Source organism: Anastrepha obliqua, chromosome 2, assembly GCF_027943255.1.
Source record: "Anastrepha obliqua isolate idAnaObli1 chromosome 2, idAnaObli1_1.0, whole genome shotgun sequence".
NCBI lineage: Eukaryota > Metazoa > Arthropoda > Insecta > Diptera > Tephritidae > Anastrepha > Anastrepha obliqua.
In genome coordinates, this window is record NC_072893.1 from 92,899,712 (window position 1) to 92,915,170 (window position 15,459).

General features: G+C 35.7%; 1 protein-coding gene across 1 annotated transcript in view; it reads right to left on the reverse strand.

Moving 5' to 3' along the window:
* LOC129239259 (neurogenic locus Notch protein) overlaps positions 1–15,459 on the reverse strand; it is a 210,705-nt gene that overhangs the window by 76,277 nt on the left and 118,969 nt on the right. The window contains exons 3-4 of the mRNA XM_054874627.1: positions 8,710–8,978; positions 5,867–6,071 (exon numbers count right to left, since the gene is read on the reverse strand). Coding sequence (XP_054730602.1) covers positions 5,867–6,071; positions 8,710–8,978 — 474 coding nt within the window. The remainder of the gene's footprint in view (positions 1–5,866; positions 6,072–8,709; positions 8,979–15,459) is intronic.

The following is a 15,459-nucleotide window of genomic DNA, read 5'->3' on the forward strand; positions in this document are numbered from 1 at the left end:
GCTTCAAATAAAAAACTTATACTGACGTTTGTGCCTTACGACAGTAGCTCTCCAATGAATGTTTGGAAATGTGGATCGATGGAATAATAATCAAGTTACGCCATCTGTTGTAAAACCGCACGAACTTATTCATAGTCAAGAGCTGTCTTTTATATTTTCGCCTTTGCTACAGTACGTCTGATGAGCTGAAATACGATATTTTTATCGGAAAATTTGGTATTTTTTAGCATAAACTTAGATATAACTTTTTCACTTACGAACTTTATTTGTAGCCCAGAAGATGGAATTAACTCGTGAAAACTTTCGTGCCACGATTTATTACGATGTTCGTCATGGATTATCGAGACAGGAGTGCATTGATCAACTTGCCTTTGAAGAAACAAACTTGCCCACTGTTAAACACTGATACAACGAGTTTCAACGTAGCCGTCGTTCCGTGCAGAATGAATTTCGTGAAGAGCGTCCAAAGAGGGATGTTGTGCCATAAAAAATTGATGATGTGCATCAATTAATAAAGCATGAACATTTGGTCGCCAAGAAGATTTGTTCTCGTTGGATACCGCATAATTTCACAATTGCCCGAAAACATGACTCCTCGATTAGTGTAAAGAAATAAATGTTGAAGAAATTAAGCCGCAGTGGTCTATGACATCGTGACAGGTGACAATCTTAGACCTAGAGGAAGAAGCAACTGGTCGCCTATGTTTTCGGAAAAGCTGTTCATGCCCCAAATCTACCACAAGAAAAAGTTAAAACAGTCAATTCTGACTGGCACATAACCATTTGTGTGTCGGAAGTTTTCGAAGAATTAAGAAAACCAGCAGCCAAAGACGAATCATCATTCAGAAAGACGAGCCCTCACGTACCGGCTCACATAAGAAAGATTTTGAGCACTGAAAATATCGTATTTATGGGTCACTTGCATTACAGCCCTGATTTGTCATGTAATAATTTTGTTTTTGTACCCAAATATCAAAAATAAAACGCGAGGCCAATATTTTTGAACCCCTGAAGAATCGGTTAAAGTCTTCAAACAGCTCGCTGGAGGTACCCTTTTCTGAATGGCAAAAGTGCTTTGGAAATTGGTTTAAGCGAATACAGGTGCATGTAAGGACTTTCAAAGAGTTAATTTTGAAAAACAACATTTTCAAACATTCTCCTTATTATTTTACTGTGTTTTCATTATTGGGCGCAAAACATAAAAGGCAACCCTCCTATTATTAATGCTATCTTAGCGAATCCGTCGTGCAGCACAACCTAAATTTGTACTAAGTCTACAGGCCATAGTGATGTTTTGAAACATGAGGAAACTAATAAGTGCCCGAGAAAAGGCTTCGAAACAGGACAGACGATTCCCGATGGTTTTCCTGCTTTCACTAGATGAGGAAAAGTATAGATCAGCAAATAATAGCAGATGAATTAATCTTCGAAGCTGACATCATTCGATGTGCAAAGAGCAGCGGACTGAGACTTCCTAAAACTAGCATACGGCATATCGCGAAAATAGTACCGAGTACCTAAATTATACAGTGCAACAAAATGAAAAAAAAAAAATTAAAAATTTAACCTTGGCTTCCCCCTCCTTGGGACTTTTTCTGATAGGTTACGAAAAATAAAAAGGCACTTGGTTTACTAAATATTTATATCAGTGTTTTTTTTTAATTTTATGCCATCTCGGGGTTTACGGTTCTCATTTTATATGGAATTCAATATTATGGCTATACCTGAAATTTTCCAAAATTTGTGCAAATATTTTTTTTTTTTTTTTATTGACAATTATATTTATAGTTAACTATAAAATACAAAAAGCTTATAGCTATGGCTACTGTGGCCTTAAGCTAATATACTGTGTGTGTGTAACAAATATTTATGAACGTACAAAGTTTGAAATCTTGTGTTACACAGTTTTTATTGTAGTATGAACTTTATTAAAAAATTAATTGAAATTAAAAAATAAATAAATAATAAAAACTTGTCACTATATGGCGTGTACTTTTTTTTGACGCTGACTGTATATGTAAATATGATATATAAAATTTTCGCGTTTAAGCCACATAAATATGTATATTTTTATTAAACATGGATGTATGCATGTAAATATGAAGCTTTTGCAAGTGAAACGAGAAATTCTAGTTGAAAAGGAAGCAATGAGTTGGTAAATCGCTTATGTTAATTTTTTATGGGAAATATTTTAATATGAACTACTTACTCGAATACATACATACATACTTAAATGTACATGCACGGAATGAGAACTACCAATAAAATAGCCATGGGAATTGAAAGTAAAAAATAGTTTATCGATTTTCTTTTTTTCGTTTAAACCTAATTAGTTAAGCAGGGAGTCAGTGAGGTTCAATAAGTATCCGGTACGTGAACTTTTCATAAATATTTATTAAGAGAACTTGTACTTGTAACATACATATGCCGACATATTCAAATAAAGGGTCTTTCAAAAGCGACATATAGAGAATAATTCCTCGACGGCACCCTTTTTATGTAATCTTAGACATTCGTCAAGTAGACAGATGCATAATTTTGCACGATAGAACAACGCGTAAAAATTATTCAAACTTATTAAGATTTTATTAAGGTTTTATTGAAATTATTGAAACTTATTGATTTTAAGAGCAACACATTGGAAGTTTCGTGACTTTTTTGGTGGAAATAATCGTTTGAATTCAAATGTTGGTGAAAAAATTTCAAGAAAGTGGTTCTGTTGAGGGTAGAAAAAGGAGTGGCAGACCACAAACTGGACATTCTGTTGAGAGTATTGCTGCTGTAGCGCAAAATGTTGCTGAACAATCTTCAACATGGATATCTCGACGTTCTCAACAATTCGGCTTGAAAGACTATACATTTTAAAACAACATCTAGAAGCGTCTTTTGAACTACCCTTTATTTTAGCATAAGAGGAAATAAAACTCAATAAAAGAAGAAAGCTACTAATTTTTATTGGAGAAGTTGGGATCAGAGAAATACTCTGAATCACTGAAGGGATTATTAGGTGCTAATAATAATAATAATTTTTTAGCGCACTGAAACAGGTTTTTATTTCCTTTTATGTCCGCGTATTTTGTTAAGAATCTAAATATGTATAGCTATTTGGAAAATAGCTGAAAAAGCTCCTCATAAAAACCATTTACTGTTCGGAGTCGACTTAAAATTGTAGATCCCTCCTTTTGTGGAACAACATCAAGACGCACACCACCAATAGGAGGAGGAACTCGGCCAAACACTCAAAAAGGGTGTACACGCCAATTATATACAGGGCCGTCGAGGTAAATCCGGAAAACATTTCGAAAGCTCTAGAGCAGTAGCGTTAAGTATAAAACCGCTGATAAGGGGACATATTTTTAGTGTATTGTTTCCTGATTGACATTGGAGTGCCGGAGTAAGTGCTAGTGAAACGACGAGTCGAGAACAGGACAGAAGAGCTGCGATACTGGAATTACTTCGCGCCGGAAAAAGCCCTAAAGAGATAATTGAGTGGTTTAAAAACAGTTGTTAAACCCTGGATGGACCGCGTGGCTGCTGGAAGAGAATATGTGTTTCAGCAGGACTCCGCACCTGCTCTCAAGGCAAAGAAGACTTAGGCTTGGCTCCAGAACAACCTACCCTACCACTGGTCACCAGATTTTTGGCCACCTTCAAGCCCAGACTGCAATCCTCTTGATTATTACGTGTGGGGCACAGTTGAAGCAAAAGTTAACGCGAAGCCTCATAACACTAAGGACGCTCTGTAGACAACCACTATGGGCAAAGAGGAGGTAGCTCGCGCATGTGGGCGCTTCGCTTCAGGTCCCCGCTGAAGCAGGTAATTGCACGAGATGGAGGTTACATTGAATAATTTTCAATTATGATATGTGTGCTCACATTATACAAAGTTAAGTGGAAATAAAATTATTTTTGAGTAAATATCCATAAGGTTTTGTTTTTAAGTTCAACATTCCGGATTTACCTCGACGGCCCTGTATATATTTGGAAAATAGGAAACCTACAAACATTTACTTATTTTATTTGCACTTAAAAGGTGATTTTATACAAAACCTTCTTCAAAAAAATTCCTGGTGAAGCGCCTGCTTATGACTTTTCAATTGTGACCCGATATTTTCGCTCAACGTCTATTAAGCTCCCCACCATTTGTATATATCACATCACGCGCTCCTCTTCCTACTCCAATTCACGGGAAAAGATCACTCAAACGCAATAAATTTTCAATGATGTCAGTGAAAAGACAAATTATACAAATTTTCGTCGCCGCCAACGACAATCACTAAATGCTGAAAAACACATGTTTCGGTCGCACTTTTGTTGCTACCAAAAATAATGGAAATAGAAAACAAATAAATAAAAATAAAAGCCAAAATTACAATTTGTTACCATTTATCTATTAGTTCTAGTTTAATTTATTTGAATTGTTTTTTTTTTTACTTTTTTTTGTGCCATTTGCCGTCTAGTTTCACTGACGGTGGCTTCAACGTTTTGTACCTTTTAGATATATGTGTGTAGATTAACAAAGGAAAAAACAATGAAGACAAATAGATAAAATTAAGTATGTTAATGAAACCACACAAAAACAGAGAAAAATCACATTTAATTTGTTTGGCTGTCGATTGGTCTAACGCAAAACCGGAAATTTGAAACTCATGAGGCACCGCCGCTACCACACGGTGTGTGGAGGCGCTGGAAAGTAAGCAACAACAAAGTTTAGTCGCATACTATATACATCTAGACCAATGTATGTCCGAGTATGCATGTATGTATGTGTACGTGCTTAAATATGTTGATAAAGCCAATGTGGTATGCTTTAAATTGAAACTCGTGCCCAATAGGACGCAAGATCACATTCAGCGGCGCAAACAAGAAAGTGTTTCAATGCGCATGCGCCTTCGACTACACCTTTGCCGTTCAGCCGCTCAACCGCTCAACCAATCAGCATCAGCGCAGCGCAGTTTTCGTGCCACCAACATCTTCGTATGCAAATAAATTTTAGATTTATTTTTACATTTTTAATTTTATTCACATTTTGTCTATTTAATTCAATTTCGAATCGCAAATATATTAAGCGCTACTCACTGATTTATCTTAATCGCTTTTATATTTTAATTGTGCAGATCTATCGCATTATTTATGGCGCTCAGTTCGTTAGCGATATTTAGTGGTGGCAGCTAAAATGTTTGTTTGTTTTTGTTTTTTGTGGTGACAACAAATTAAAACAAAGCATGCGCGGGGGCAGCAGTTGATTGAGAAAAAATCTATTCAGCTAATGAAGGCGCAATCTATCTATTCACCCATTGCTTGGATTATACAAATCGTTTCCTAAACTTGGTGCTTTGTTTTTTTATTTTATTTTTTGTGTTATGTGTTTTGCTTTGTCCCATCGACACTTGGGTGACCTGTCTTAGCAAATAATATTTTTTTTATTTTTTCTTCGTTAGCTGAATGAAAATTTATTAGATTTAAATGTATGCATTTTTTTCGTTTCGAATGCAAATTTTTTCGACACTCCATTTTTGTTTCATCGCGGTTTAATAAATTACCTCTCTATGTATATTTTGAAATTGCAATTAATACAGCGAACATTTAGACAGCTTTTCGATATCATTGAATTGGTTTTAAAGTGTTAGTCAACATTTTGTTCAACAAGCATTTAATTTGCATGAAACAAATTCGCGCACAATCAATTTTCCCACACGTAGACAGTTGAGGGACGCCAGCATTTCTGGACAGGTGGCTGATATAAGAATTTAAGTTAATTCTACACTGATTTTCAAGTTGTTTTTTTTAATTCTTAAAGCACTTAAAATTTATGCGTGCATTCATTGAAAATGTAAAGATAAATGTACGGTTTATTTCTACTTACTGGTAGGAGCCATGTGTGTTTTTACAGGTGCCGCCATGTTTGCATGGGTTCGCTTCACACTCTATCACATCTTCGGCGCAAGTCTGTCCTTTGAATCCTTTCGGGCATAAGCACTTGAAGCTACTGCCGCCAGCGACTGAGGTGCAGGTGCCACCATTGTGGCATGGTGCTGTGGCACATAGGTTTTGTGTTTCACAATAATCGCCTGGAAAGTGGGTAAGAATTTAAAAATTTGTTAGTTTCGGGAGCTGAACATGGGCTGAACCGCGCTTGGTAGGGATACTATTATAAGATTTATGTGGACTCACTAGTAGGAGGGATAAAAAAGAAACTGGCGCTCTCTTCTTGGATGGATATATGAGGAAAGTTATCAGGCTTTAACTTGCAATGAAGTTAGCAAAGGTGTTAACAGACCTATCGATGAGCTTATAATACGTAAATCGGCTGTCTACGATTTTTGATTATGACCCACAACTCTACAGTTCTAATTCAGTCGAAAAAAATGATGTCGAACTCGTCAAAAAAACGAAGCGCATTGGAGCGAGTCACTCGTATGTTGAGAATATTGTGCTTAACTAGATATTTCGACTTGTTTATGCTATTGAAAGTGGAGGACCGGCTACAAAAGAAAACGGAGGGGCCAAAAAGAGAGATTGCCGCTTTGAGTATACCTGTGATTCAGAAGTTAGCTCAGAAATGAGCCTTGAGGGATCCCAATTAACTATTCGTTTCAGAAACCTGATTAGAGTTGTATTAAACAGAGCAGGCGAATGAAAGCTAAGCGCATCAGGCGGCCTATTAATAGCGGTGAGCGAAATGGCTCGGTGGCTTAAGAGCCTGCTGAGAATTTACAAAAGCAGTTCGGAAAGTGCAATGAAACGATAGTGATAAATGGTAGGTAGGCAGGTAGGTAGGTAGAAGTGGCCATTGTAAAACCACAGTCGCAATTTACCTGTTACTTCTCATTAAGGGGACCTGGTGGTCTAGAAATTTCAAAAAATCGTCTCTTTTTCGATATTTCGAAAGTACCTATAGTATCTTTAGAATATACTGTGAAATTTTCATGCGGAAGTTCCCAATATTATAGCTTCTACAGGCCATTAACTAGGTAGAGAGCGGTCCGCGCGCTTCTGTACCTCAAACTTTAAACTCATTGATCTCGAAACGACTTTTTTCGGCACGGCGGGGATGAAAACAAAAAAACTATTCAACCGAATCACTTGAAATTTTGATATGTTGTTCACAACATGTATCGCTATCGTCGGAACTAGAATCATAAGTTTATTTAAATAATTTCCTATTTTTTAAACTAAAAAACTTGTGAAAAAACCCGATTTTAGGAACTTTTTTTTTCAAAAGTGCGCCATTTTGTCAATTTTTCATTTTTTCGATTTATTCTAGTCTCGACCATAACTGCACTCTTTCTGATTAAGAATCTTCTTGAATTTTGTGTTTCAGATGAGTAAAAGTTTCGAAATCATCCCCGCCGTCCGGATTCAATTTTTCGAGAGGGTCATCTTCAGCGGCATTTTTATAAAAATAAATATTGTTTCAAAAGTCAAAAAAAATTTTTTTTGTATGCTCAATAAACGTACTAATAAGCCCGAAAAGTTGAAACATCGTTTTTTAAATTTTTAATGGCAAAAAAAAAATTGTGAAAATAGGTGAAATTTTCGTGCTCTAGACCACCGGGTACCCTTAAACCATTCTGTTTTAAGTGCAAACTCATTGATCTGGCTGCGACTTATATCTCTAAGGTCATCAGTATCATTCAAGAGCGAAGAGCACAAACCTAGTGGCACGCAACGCAGGATAGCGACAGAGAAGATATCTGACAGACACTTCCTTCTCCTCAATGTCGACCTAGGAGATAGTGGCCTGTAATCAAAGCAACTAACATAGAGACGTTTTTCCTTGATCGATTAAGTAGCACCTTTGAGCGCTTGACGTTCCATTCTGGTCAAATTCTTTTTGTAGCGTTACATATCATCTTGGCAACACCATCTCGTGTTGGCTAAGTGGCAATACCGCTTGTGCTATGCCGTTTGTAGATTGAGAGGAATATATGTGCAGAAGGGTATACCTGCGAAATGCGATGTCCGATATTTGCGAGCAGTGATGGAATTAGCGACAACCTCACCAAGAGATTGAAACGATAGATTGTAAATTAAAAATTTATATAATATATAATCTGGTTGAGCATTGCAGAGATGTATAGATGTATGTGTTGGTGAAGGAAAGAATAAGCCCAAAGCATAACTTGCTTGACACGATAGGGCCTAAAATATCTTGAAGTCGAAGAGGAAGCCGCTCTTTCTAGCAACTCGTTTGATTTTTTGATTTATCTATGCCTCCTAATTTGGAATTTATAGTGTAGTGTGCACGTGGTGCAAGTACTACTCGCTTTAAATTTGATTAAATAAAATAACATATAATATTTTGATATTATCAGCTATTTTAAATATTTAGTTATTTTGTTATAGACGTAAGGGTGTGCTTGGAGACATTCCGCTATCGAATAAAACGCATTTGCATGCCTCGACCACGGCATTCATCGGACTTGTTTCCGACTATTTCCAGTACCATCTGCAGAAATGAAAATACTCTTGAAGGTATAGAAATTTGCCACGATCGAGGAGATAAACATCGCATAGCTGGAAGAGCTCAAGGCTATACCAAAAAGCGCTTACTAGAATTGGTAACACTACTGACACGGTGTATTACATCTTAATGGCGGACTATTTTGCAGATAACACAGATGTACTACAATATTTTTCGAGAAAACTAACCAGTCACACTTTTCTTAGAACAAACCTCGTGTGTGTGTATTTCGTTTAACCTACCTGTATACCCATTCATGCAGGTGCACGTATAGTCATCTAAAGTTTTCAGATTGCATGAGCCGCCATTGCGACACGGTGACGAATCGCAGGCATTCGGCACTCGTATTTCACACAAGGATTCGGTGAAGCCGAGCGGACATATACAAGAGATGCCGAGACGATCATTGCGATACGAAGGCTGGCAGGTTCCGCCATTTTGACAGCGCAGGAGACCAGTAAAACAAGGGTTGAGATGTTCACAAAATTCGCCAACAAAGCGTGAACTACAACTGTAATGAGAATAAGAAAGAAAAGATAAAGATAATTAGTAAATTATTAAAATACAGGAGGTAATTTTAATTAAATACGAAATTCTAAGTTATATTACAAAATGTTTATTAAAAAAAACACACACACACAAAAAAGAGGGCTTGTGCAGAATTTTTTTTCAGTTTAATTTGGACTGTGTTTTGGTCACAATCCTTTATTTAAATAAGTAAACCAAACTTTGACATCCTCTTTTAGTTCTCATAGCTTAACAAGACGCCTTTGTCCTTCACGAGAACCTTCACTAAATCACTTTTCGTAAACCTTGAATTTGACCTCTTTTCTCAACCCTTTCTCTTTAGCATAACAAATTAACTTAATCCACAAAACAGCTGCCGCAATATACAACGTAAACTTTTTAAATAATTAATGATGTAAGTTGCTACTTTGTCATTTCCTGTCTTGACACCCAGCGCTAAGAATGAACGAGAAGACTAAGCATGAAAAAAAGAAAACACAAATATTCAGCAATCAAAGAAATAAATGTGAAAAATACAAAAATGTATGCTTTGAATGCCAACGATTTACAACAGATTACCGTTGCGGTTCTTCACAGAAACTTGTTCCATAAACAACTCCAACTGCAACTACAAGGAACCACTAAAATTTAGGAGAAAAACGAAAGAGCGACTAAAAGCATTATATGCATTGGGCCGAAACGACAAAAATAAATAAATAAAAGAATTAAAAAGTACAATGCAATACCTTCAATATAAAGTAAACAAAAGCAGTTGTATACCGGCGCCCTTTCGTTGTGGCATCGTGGACACCAGATAACCACATTGTCGTCCACTCACTTCTTGGCGACAATTAATAGTTGTGCCACAGCGCAGTTTTCAGATTTCATTTATGTGGCTACTCTTGCCACAGCAATGCTTTTGTTTGTTTTTGTCATTGTATTTTTTACGAGCATATTAAGTGGAGCTCGACGCCTAAAATTAAACCAACACATTAAAGCCAAGTGAAAGACATTTAAGCCAAGAGAAAAAACCAAACAAAAAATATGAAAAGAACACAAAAACGTCGAACAATGTTTTCCGAAAAGACGTAACAATATCTGACGATACTAAATGAAAAGAAGAAACAAAAATTCATAAAACAGAAAAAGCCGACAAGTGGTATTGAAAGGATTGGGCAAAATGTATTAGCTGGTGTTTTGAAAATATGTAAATAATTAGATTTTTCTACTAAAAAATAAAGCTCTTTTTTATGGAGTTTGGTGTGCTTGTACTTGTACTTTTCAGGTACAGGAAACGAGATATCAAATTTGCTTACAAGAAACTTACTTCCTTACCACTCTCAACACTTAGAAGTTGGTAGAGCTTAGATATGCCGTTCAACTCCTGCAAGTTCAGAACAAAGAAATTTTATTCTCAAAAAGATACTACGAGTTGGAAACGCGTCAGTCGTAATACGAGATGGAAACAGTCAATACCTGCAACACAGCCAAACTCATATGGCCAAAGCGGAACATGTGGAAACCGCATAGCTTCACTTTCTGAGCAGGAGAAAAACGCCCATAGTCATGGGTATACTTAGTGGCCATATTAAGAACTATAAGGAATCTCAATTAATGACTTTGTAGAAGCTTTTAGGACGATAACGTGTCAGAAACTGGCAAACCGCCGCTAAATTATTCCGCACTCTTTTATAAGGAGTTTTTGATGCAAGATTTTTAAGTGAACTCAGCGCAACGGCAGAAGATACGGTGGTCAGGTAAGATAGGTACTCAGGTAAAAGGTGGCGCAAAATTAGTCACCAATAAATTGTGTTTTTGAATAACATTTTTACTAAATAAAAATATTATTTTGAGTGTTGGAAATCTTTATTTTGACCTTTACACACCATTGCTTGTCTGCTTGTATACTGCACCTGTCCAGTTCAGAAGGGTCACATTTGAAAAATTAAAAATCTTCCAATAAGGTTATTAATTTTGCGCCAGCGTGTATATGATACCATTTAATAATATCAAAGCATTTAATAATTTCCATTTCATTTCTAACCGATTTTTGCACCTTGCCCTGGTTTGCGTAGTTTTTTTGAACAGAAACAGATACTCTGCATGTTTAAAAATTCCGATATTGTATTTGTATTTTAAGGGGCTTTGTTATGAACTAAGCTACTGAAGAAATAGCATCGAAACGGTCAAAACATTTATTTTTCTTATTGAAACTATTTTATATTTAATAGCAACATTTCATTGTTATATTTTTCTTCCTTCCATTCCATTTATCTTCCTTCCAGTTTTCTTACCCTTCACCGTTCCAATGCAGTTTACACTTTAAACTCTACCCTCACTTCAGCAGCTAAGTGACTTAGAATGGTGCAGTGTTTATGCAATTACACACGTTTCGCAATTTGATATTCAATAGGCGTGGGATCGTGTGGGAAGCTTGGTAACTGGACAGCTGAAGTGTAGTGACAACATGAAGCATTTAATTGCCGAGCAAACAAGGCAGGAAAGCAAAGGAAAAACGCTAACGCGTTTCATAGAAACAACTGTAAATTAGAGAAATTAGAGACCAATAAGACTAGGATGAACAAATTAACTAATTAATACATAAAATATGAGAATCACGAGAGTGGATATGAACTGTCATTTACACAATATTAAAAGTCGATCACCAAATGCAGAGGACAACAACTGTTAAATCCCACACACAGTACCGTTGTGTTTTCTCCACCTTTTGTTGCTGTTGTGGATTATTGACGAATGCAATTGCTAAGAAATTACGACACGTACTCGTGCGCAACAACATAAACGCATTCCTATGCGCTAAATACAGTATGATGGCGAGCAACGAGCGACTTAAGCATTTACGCACATAATGCTGAGATCTGAAATCTCAACAGTAAGTAAATAGGTATAAATGAGAAAAAACAGTGTTTTTGTCTTTACTCTTCAAGCCATGTGAACGAACAACAGCACTTGATTTTAAGCTAGCAGTATTGTTGATGGAAAATTTTTCCCCTGAGAAAAATTGTGCGAGTATGCGCAACAACAATGCGGCGAGTTTGTGCGTTTAAGTGCAATGCTAATAATTTGTAACAACAGCTAACGATACAACAGCAATATTGTTGAGCCATGCGTACAAACATACGCACATACATATTTGCAGCTCAATATTCGACGCCTCGTGCAATGGATAATCGTGCACGAGAATAAATGGCGCTGATTTTTCACGAAATTTGCTTAGATAGTATGAGGCTCTTTAGTTATTAAATTAAATGAAATAAATAAATAAATAAAATAAAGTAAATAAAATAAAATTAAAATAAATAAAATAAAATAAAATAAAATAAAATAAAATAAAATAAAATAAAATAAAATAAACTAAAATAAAATAAAATAAAATAAAATAAAATAAAATAAAATAAAATAAAATAAAATAAAATAAAATAAAATAAAATAAAATAAAATAAAATAAAATAAAATAAAATAAAATAAAATAAAATAAAATAAAATAAAATAAAATAAAATAAAATAAAATAAAATAAAATAAAATAAAATAAAATAAAATAAAATAAAATAAAATAAAATAAAATAAAATAAAATAAAATAAAATAAAATAAAATAAATTAAATTAAATTAAATGAAATAAAATAAAGTAAATAAAATTAAATTAAAATAAAACCGAACAAATAAAAACGGAAATAAAATAAATGAAATAAAATAATATAAAATAACTGGGCACATGTGCAATAGTTGGTAGATTTTTAAATATTTAGGCAGTAGTAATCGCATGGGCGTAGAACTTGGGCTACGCTCCACCAGAGCGCAATCCCTCGAAAATTTTATCCTGGATGTGTAATCTCCGGCAATAGCCGAGATGGATTAAGCTCAAATAAAATTAAATTAAATGAAATAAAATAAAGTAAATTAAATTAACATAAAACGGAGCAAAATAAAATATAATAAAATAATATGTTACAAAATAGAGTTAAATTTAATAAATAAAAATAATATTTGGAAAAGTAAAAGCTAAAAAGATAGAAATAAAATATAAGAAATGAAATCAAATTTCATAAAATAAAACTAAATTAAACTAGGAAGAGTAAAATAATATAAATTTAAAATAATTGAAATAAATGTATAAAAAACGAAACACAAAATAATGATATGGAATGAACTTTAAAAGTACTGATTATATAAATTGCACGCAATAACATCAATTTTCCAATATAATTCTCATAACTATAAGTACATGTTAGTTGCTGACCCGAAGCACCGCCGACGCACATAAATGTGCTTCCATTTGAGGCCGCACGCATGTGGCATGCAGTGTAGTGCACATTTGACCTGAATGTTTTTGCCACCAGGTTACAGCCAATAGCCAACACTTTCCACAAAAACAAAAAATTCAATTTGCATGCGGCTGTAGTGGCAGTAGCTTAGCTCATTTGTTGCCAACAAGCAGCTGAGTAAATTTCCGACAAGATAAGCTAGAAGATCGTAAAATTTGTGCCGATCGAGGAGTAGATTTTCAGCACCAACAAAAATATTCACATACATACACAGTGAATACGAAGTGTGGCAAGTTTAACAGGAGCTCGTAATCGACAGCTCTAGCAGAAGCTGAGTACGTTGGTGGTTCATGTGTTTGTGGTGGTAGGCCCATTTAACCCAGTTAGTTTGCCAGTGAGATCGTGCTGTCGGTGTCAAGCCGTTGGAGCGCTGAAAATTTTCGGATACAAAACTACCGTATTGGAAGTTGCAAGTATTTGGCTGCCCGTTGGGCAGTAACAAAACATTTTAAGACAGCAGTAACTGCAGCAGGCAAGTACCAACATACACACATATACTCGTATGTAGTACATGCTGCTAAAATAGGCGAGTCTTAATCGACCCACTGATCTCTGCGGCTGGTTTGGATAATGTGTTTGTTGTAGCACTTTTTTTTATCTATTTCTTTTCATTTATTTACCCACTGCCCATTTCATATTGCTATTTTTCGCCAATTTTCTCGTGAGCTTTTCTATTTTATTTGCACTTTAAGCACTGTTGGTCGGGTGCTCGCGATCGTCGATACAGTGATGAGTTGCTAGCCGGTGCTGCTATTGCTATTGGCCGTTGCTGTTGTTGCTGCTTTTCGAATTGCTGTTCTTCTCGCTTTTGTTGTTGCATGCATGTACTGGCGCTCGATCACATCGCCGATCGTAATCGCGCAGCGGCAACTTGTAAAATTAAATTGCTGGTAAAAATCGAAGACAATGCAGAGCGCCACGAGGCAGTCAATAACAGCAACAGTAATAACGAAAACAACAATAATAATAACAGCAATAGTTACTACAACCAAAGACATGCTACAACACCTAATGAATCGAGTGATCGCCAACATGCAACCATGCAACACATGTGCTACTAAAAGCTCAGGCTTGCCACACACCTATACATACGCACATGGTTTTGGTGGGAGCTTGATACGGTGCAGTTATTGGAGAGATTTGTTATTGTTGGTCTCTTTTCTTAATTTGCTACGCTTTTCAACCGCCTCATGTGTGAATTATAGTTAGCAGTCAAAGTTATCGATGATGAAAATTCCAATTTTCACCTGAAGGGGTTGCCTTATAAAAATAAATATTGATGTGTGTGTGTAAATTTTTCGAAATGAGTTACAAGTGCATTTGTGTGTACGTGGGATTGTGTGACTTGTGACCATTGCCTGTGCTGCATGAAGCTCACTATATTCCCACTGCAATATTTATAGTTGCGTATGAAACCGTTAGAGCGTTGCAGGGTATGTGGGAAGTGGAAGGAAAATGGATTGTCCTCGCAAGAGAACAATATGACCATCGGAAGCTTTTAATGTATCAAATAAAGAATCTAACAACTGTAAAAAGATGTCACCAATATCACAACTAAAGCCAATAAAAATAGCAAGAGGAAATTTGCTTCGAAAAAAAAGATTATTGTACAACAACAATCACAATGCCTGTCGCAACTGCTGTTAAATTAAAAGTTTTGATTACACGCTGTTTAAATGACCAAACCAAGGCAGAAATACTCAAATAAAGACAAACAACTAAAAAATGTAATAGCTTAACATCTAAGGTGAAAAGCTGTTTAAGAATGGACATAAAAAAACCCAAGCACACCAAAAGTGCTTGTAGAATGGAAGTAGGCGAGGGGCGCATGTGTAAAACGTGGCGCCTTCCTTTTGCTTTACTTTTTAGTGCATACATACAATGTAGCATACAAGTTAGTATATTTTTGAGCGGCCACGCATTGCGTTGCACGTTGCAATGCCTCACGCTACGTGCAATTTGATTGTCACTTGCCACATTTAAATAGACTGTCAGCGCGCGTGAACGGTGTGTTGCAATACGACCATGCGCTAAGTGGCAGAGACGAGCTACTGGTTGCCTTGGTTAGTTGGCTAACATTTTGTAGTTAATTTCAGTCGGTCGACAGCATTTTGCGGTGTATTTTTTTGTTAACAATTT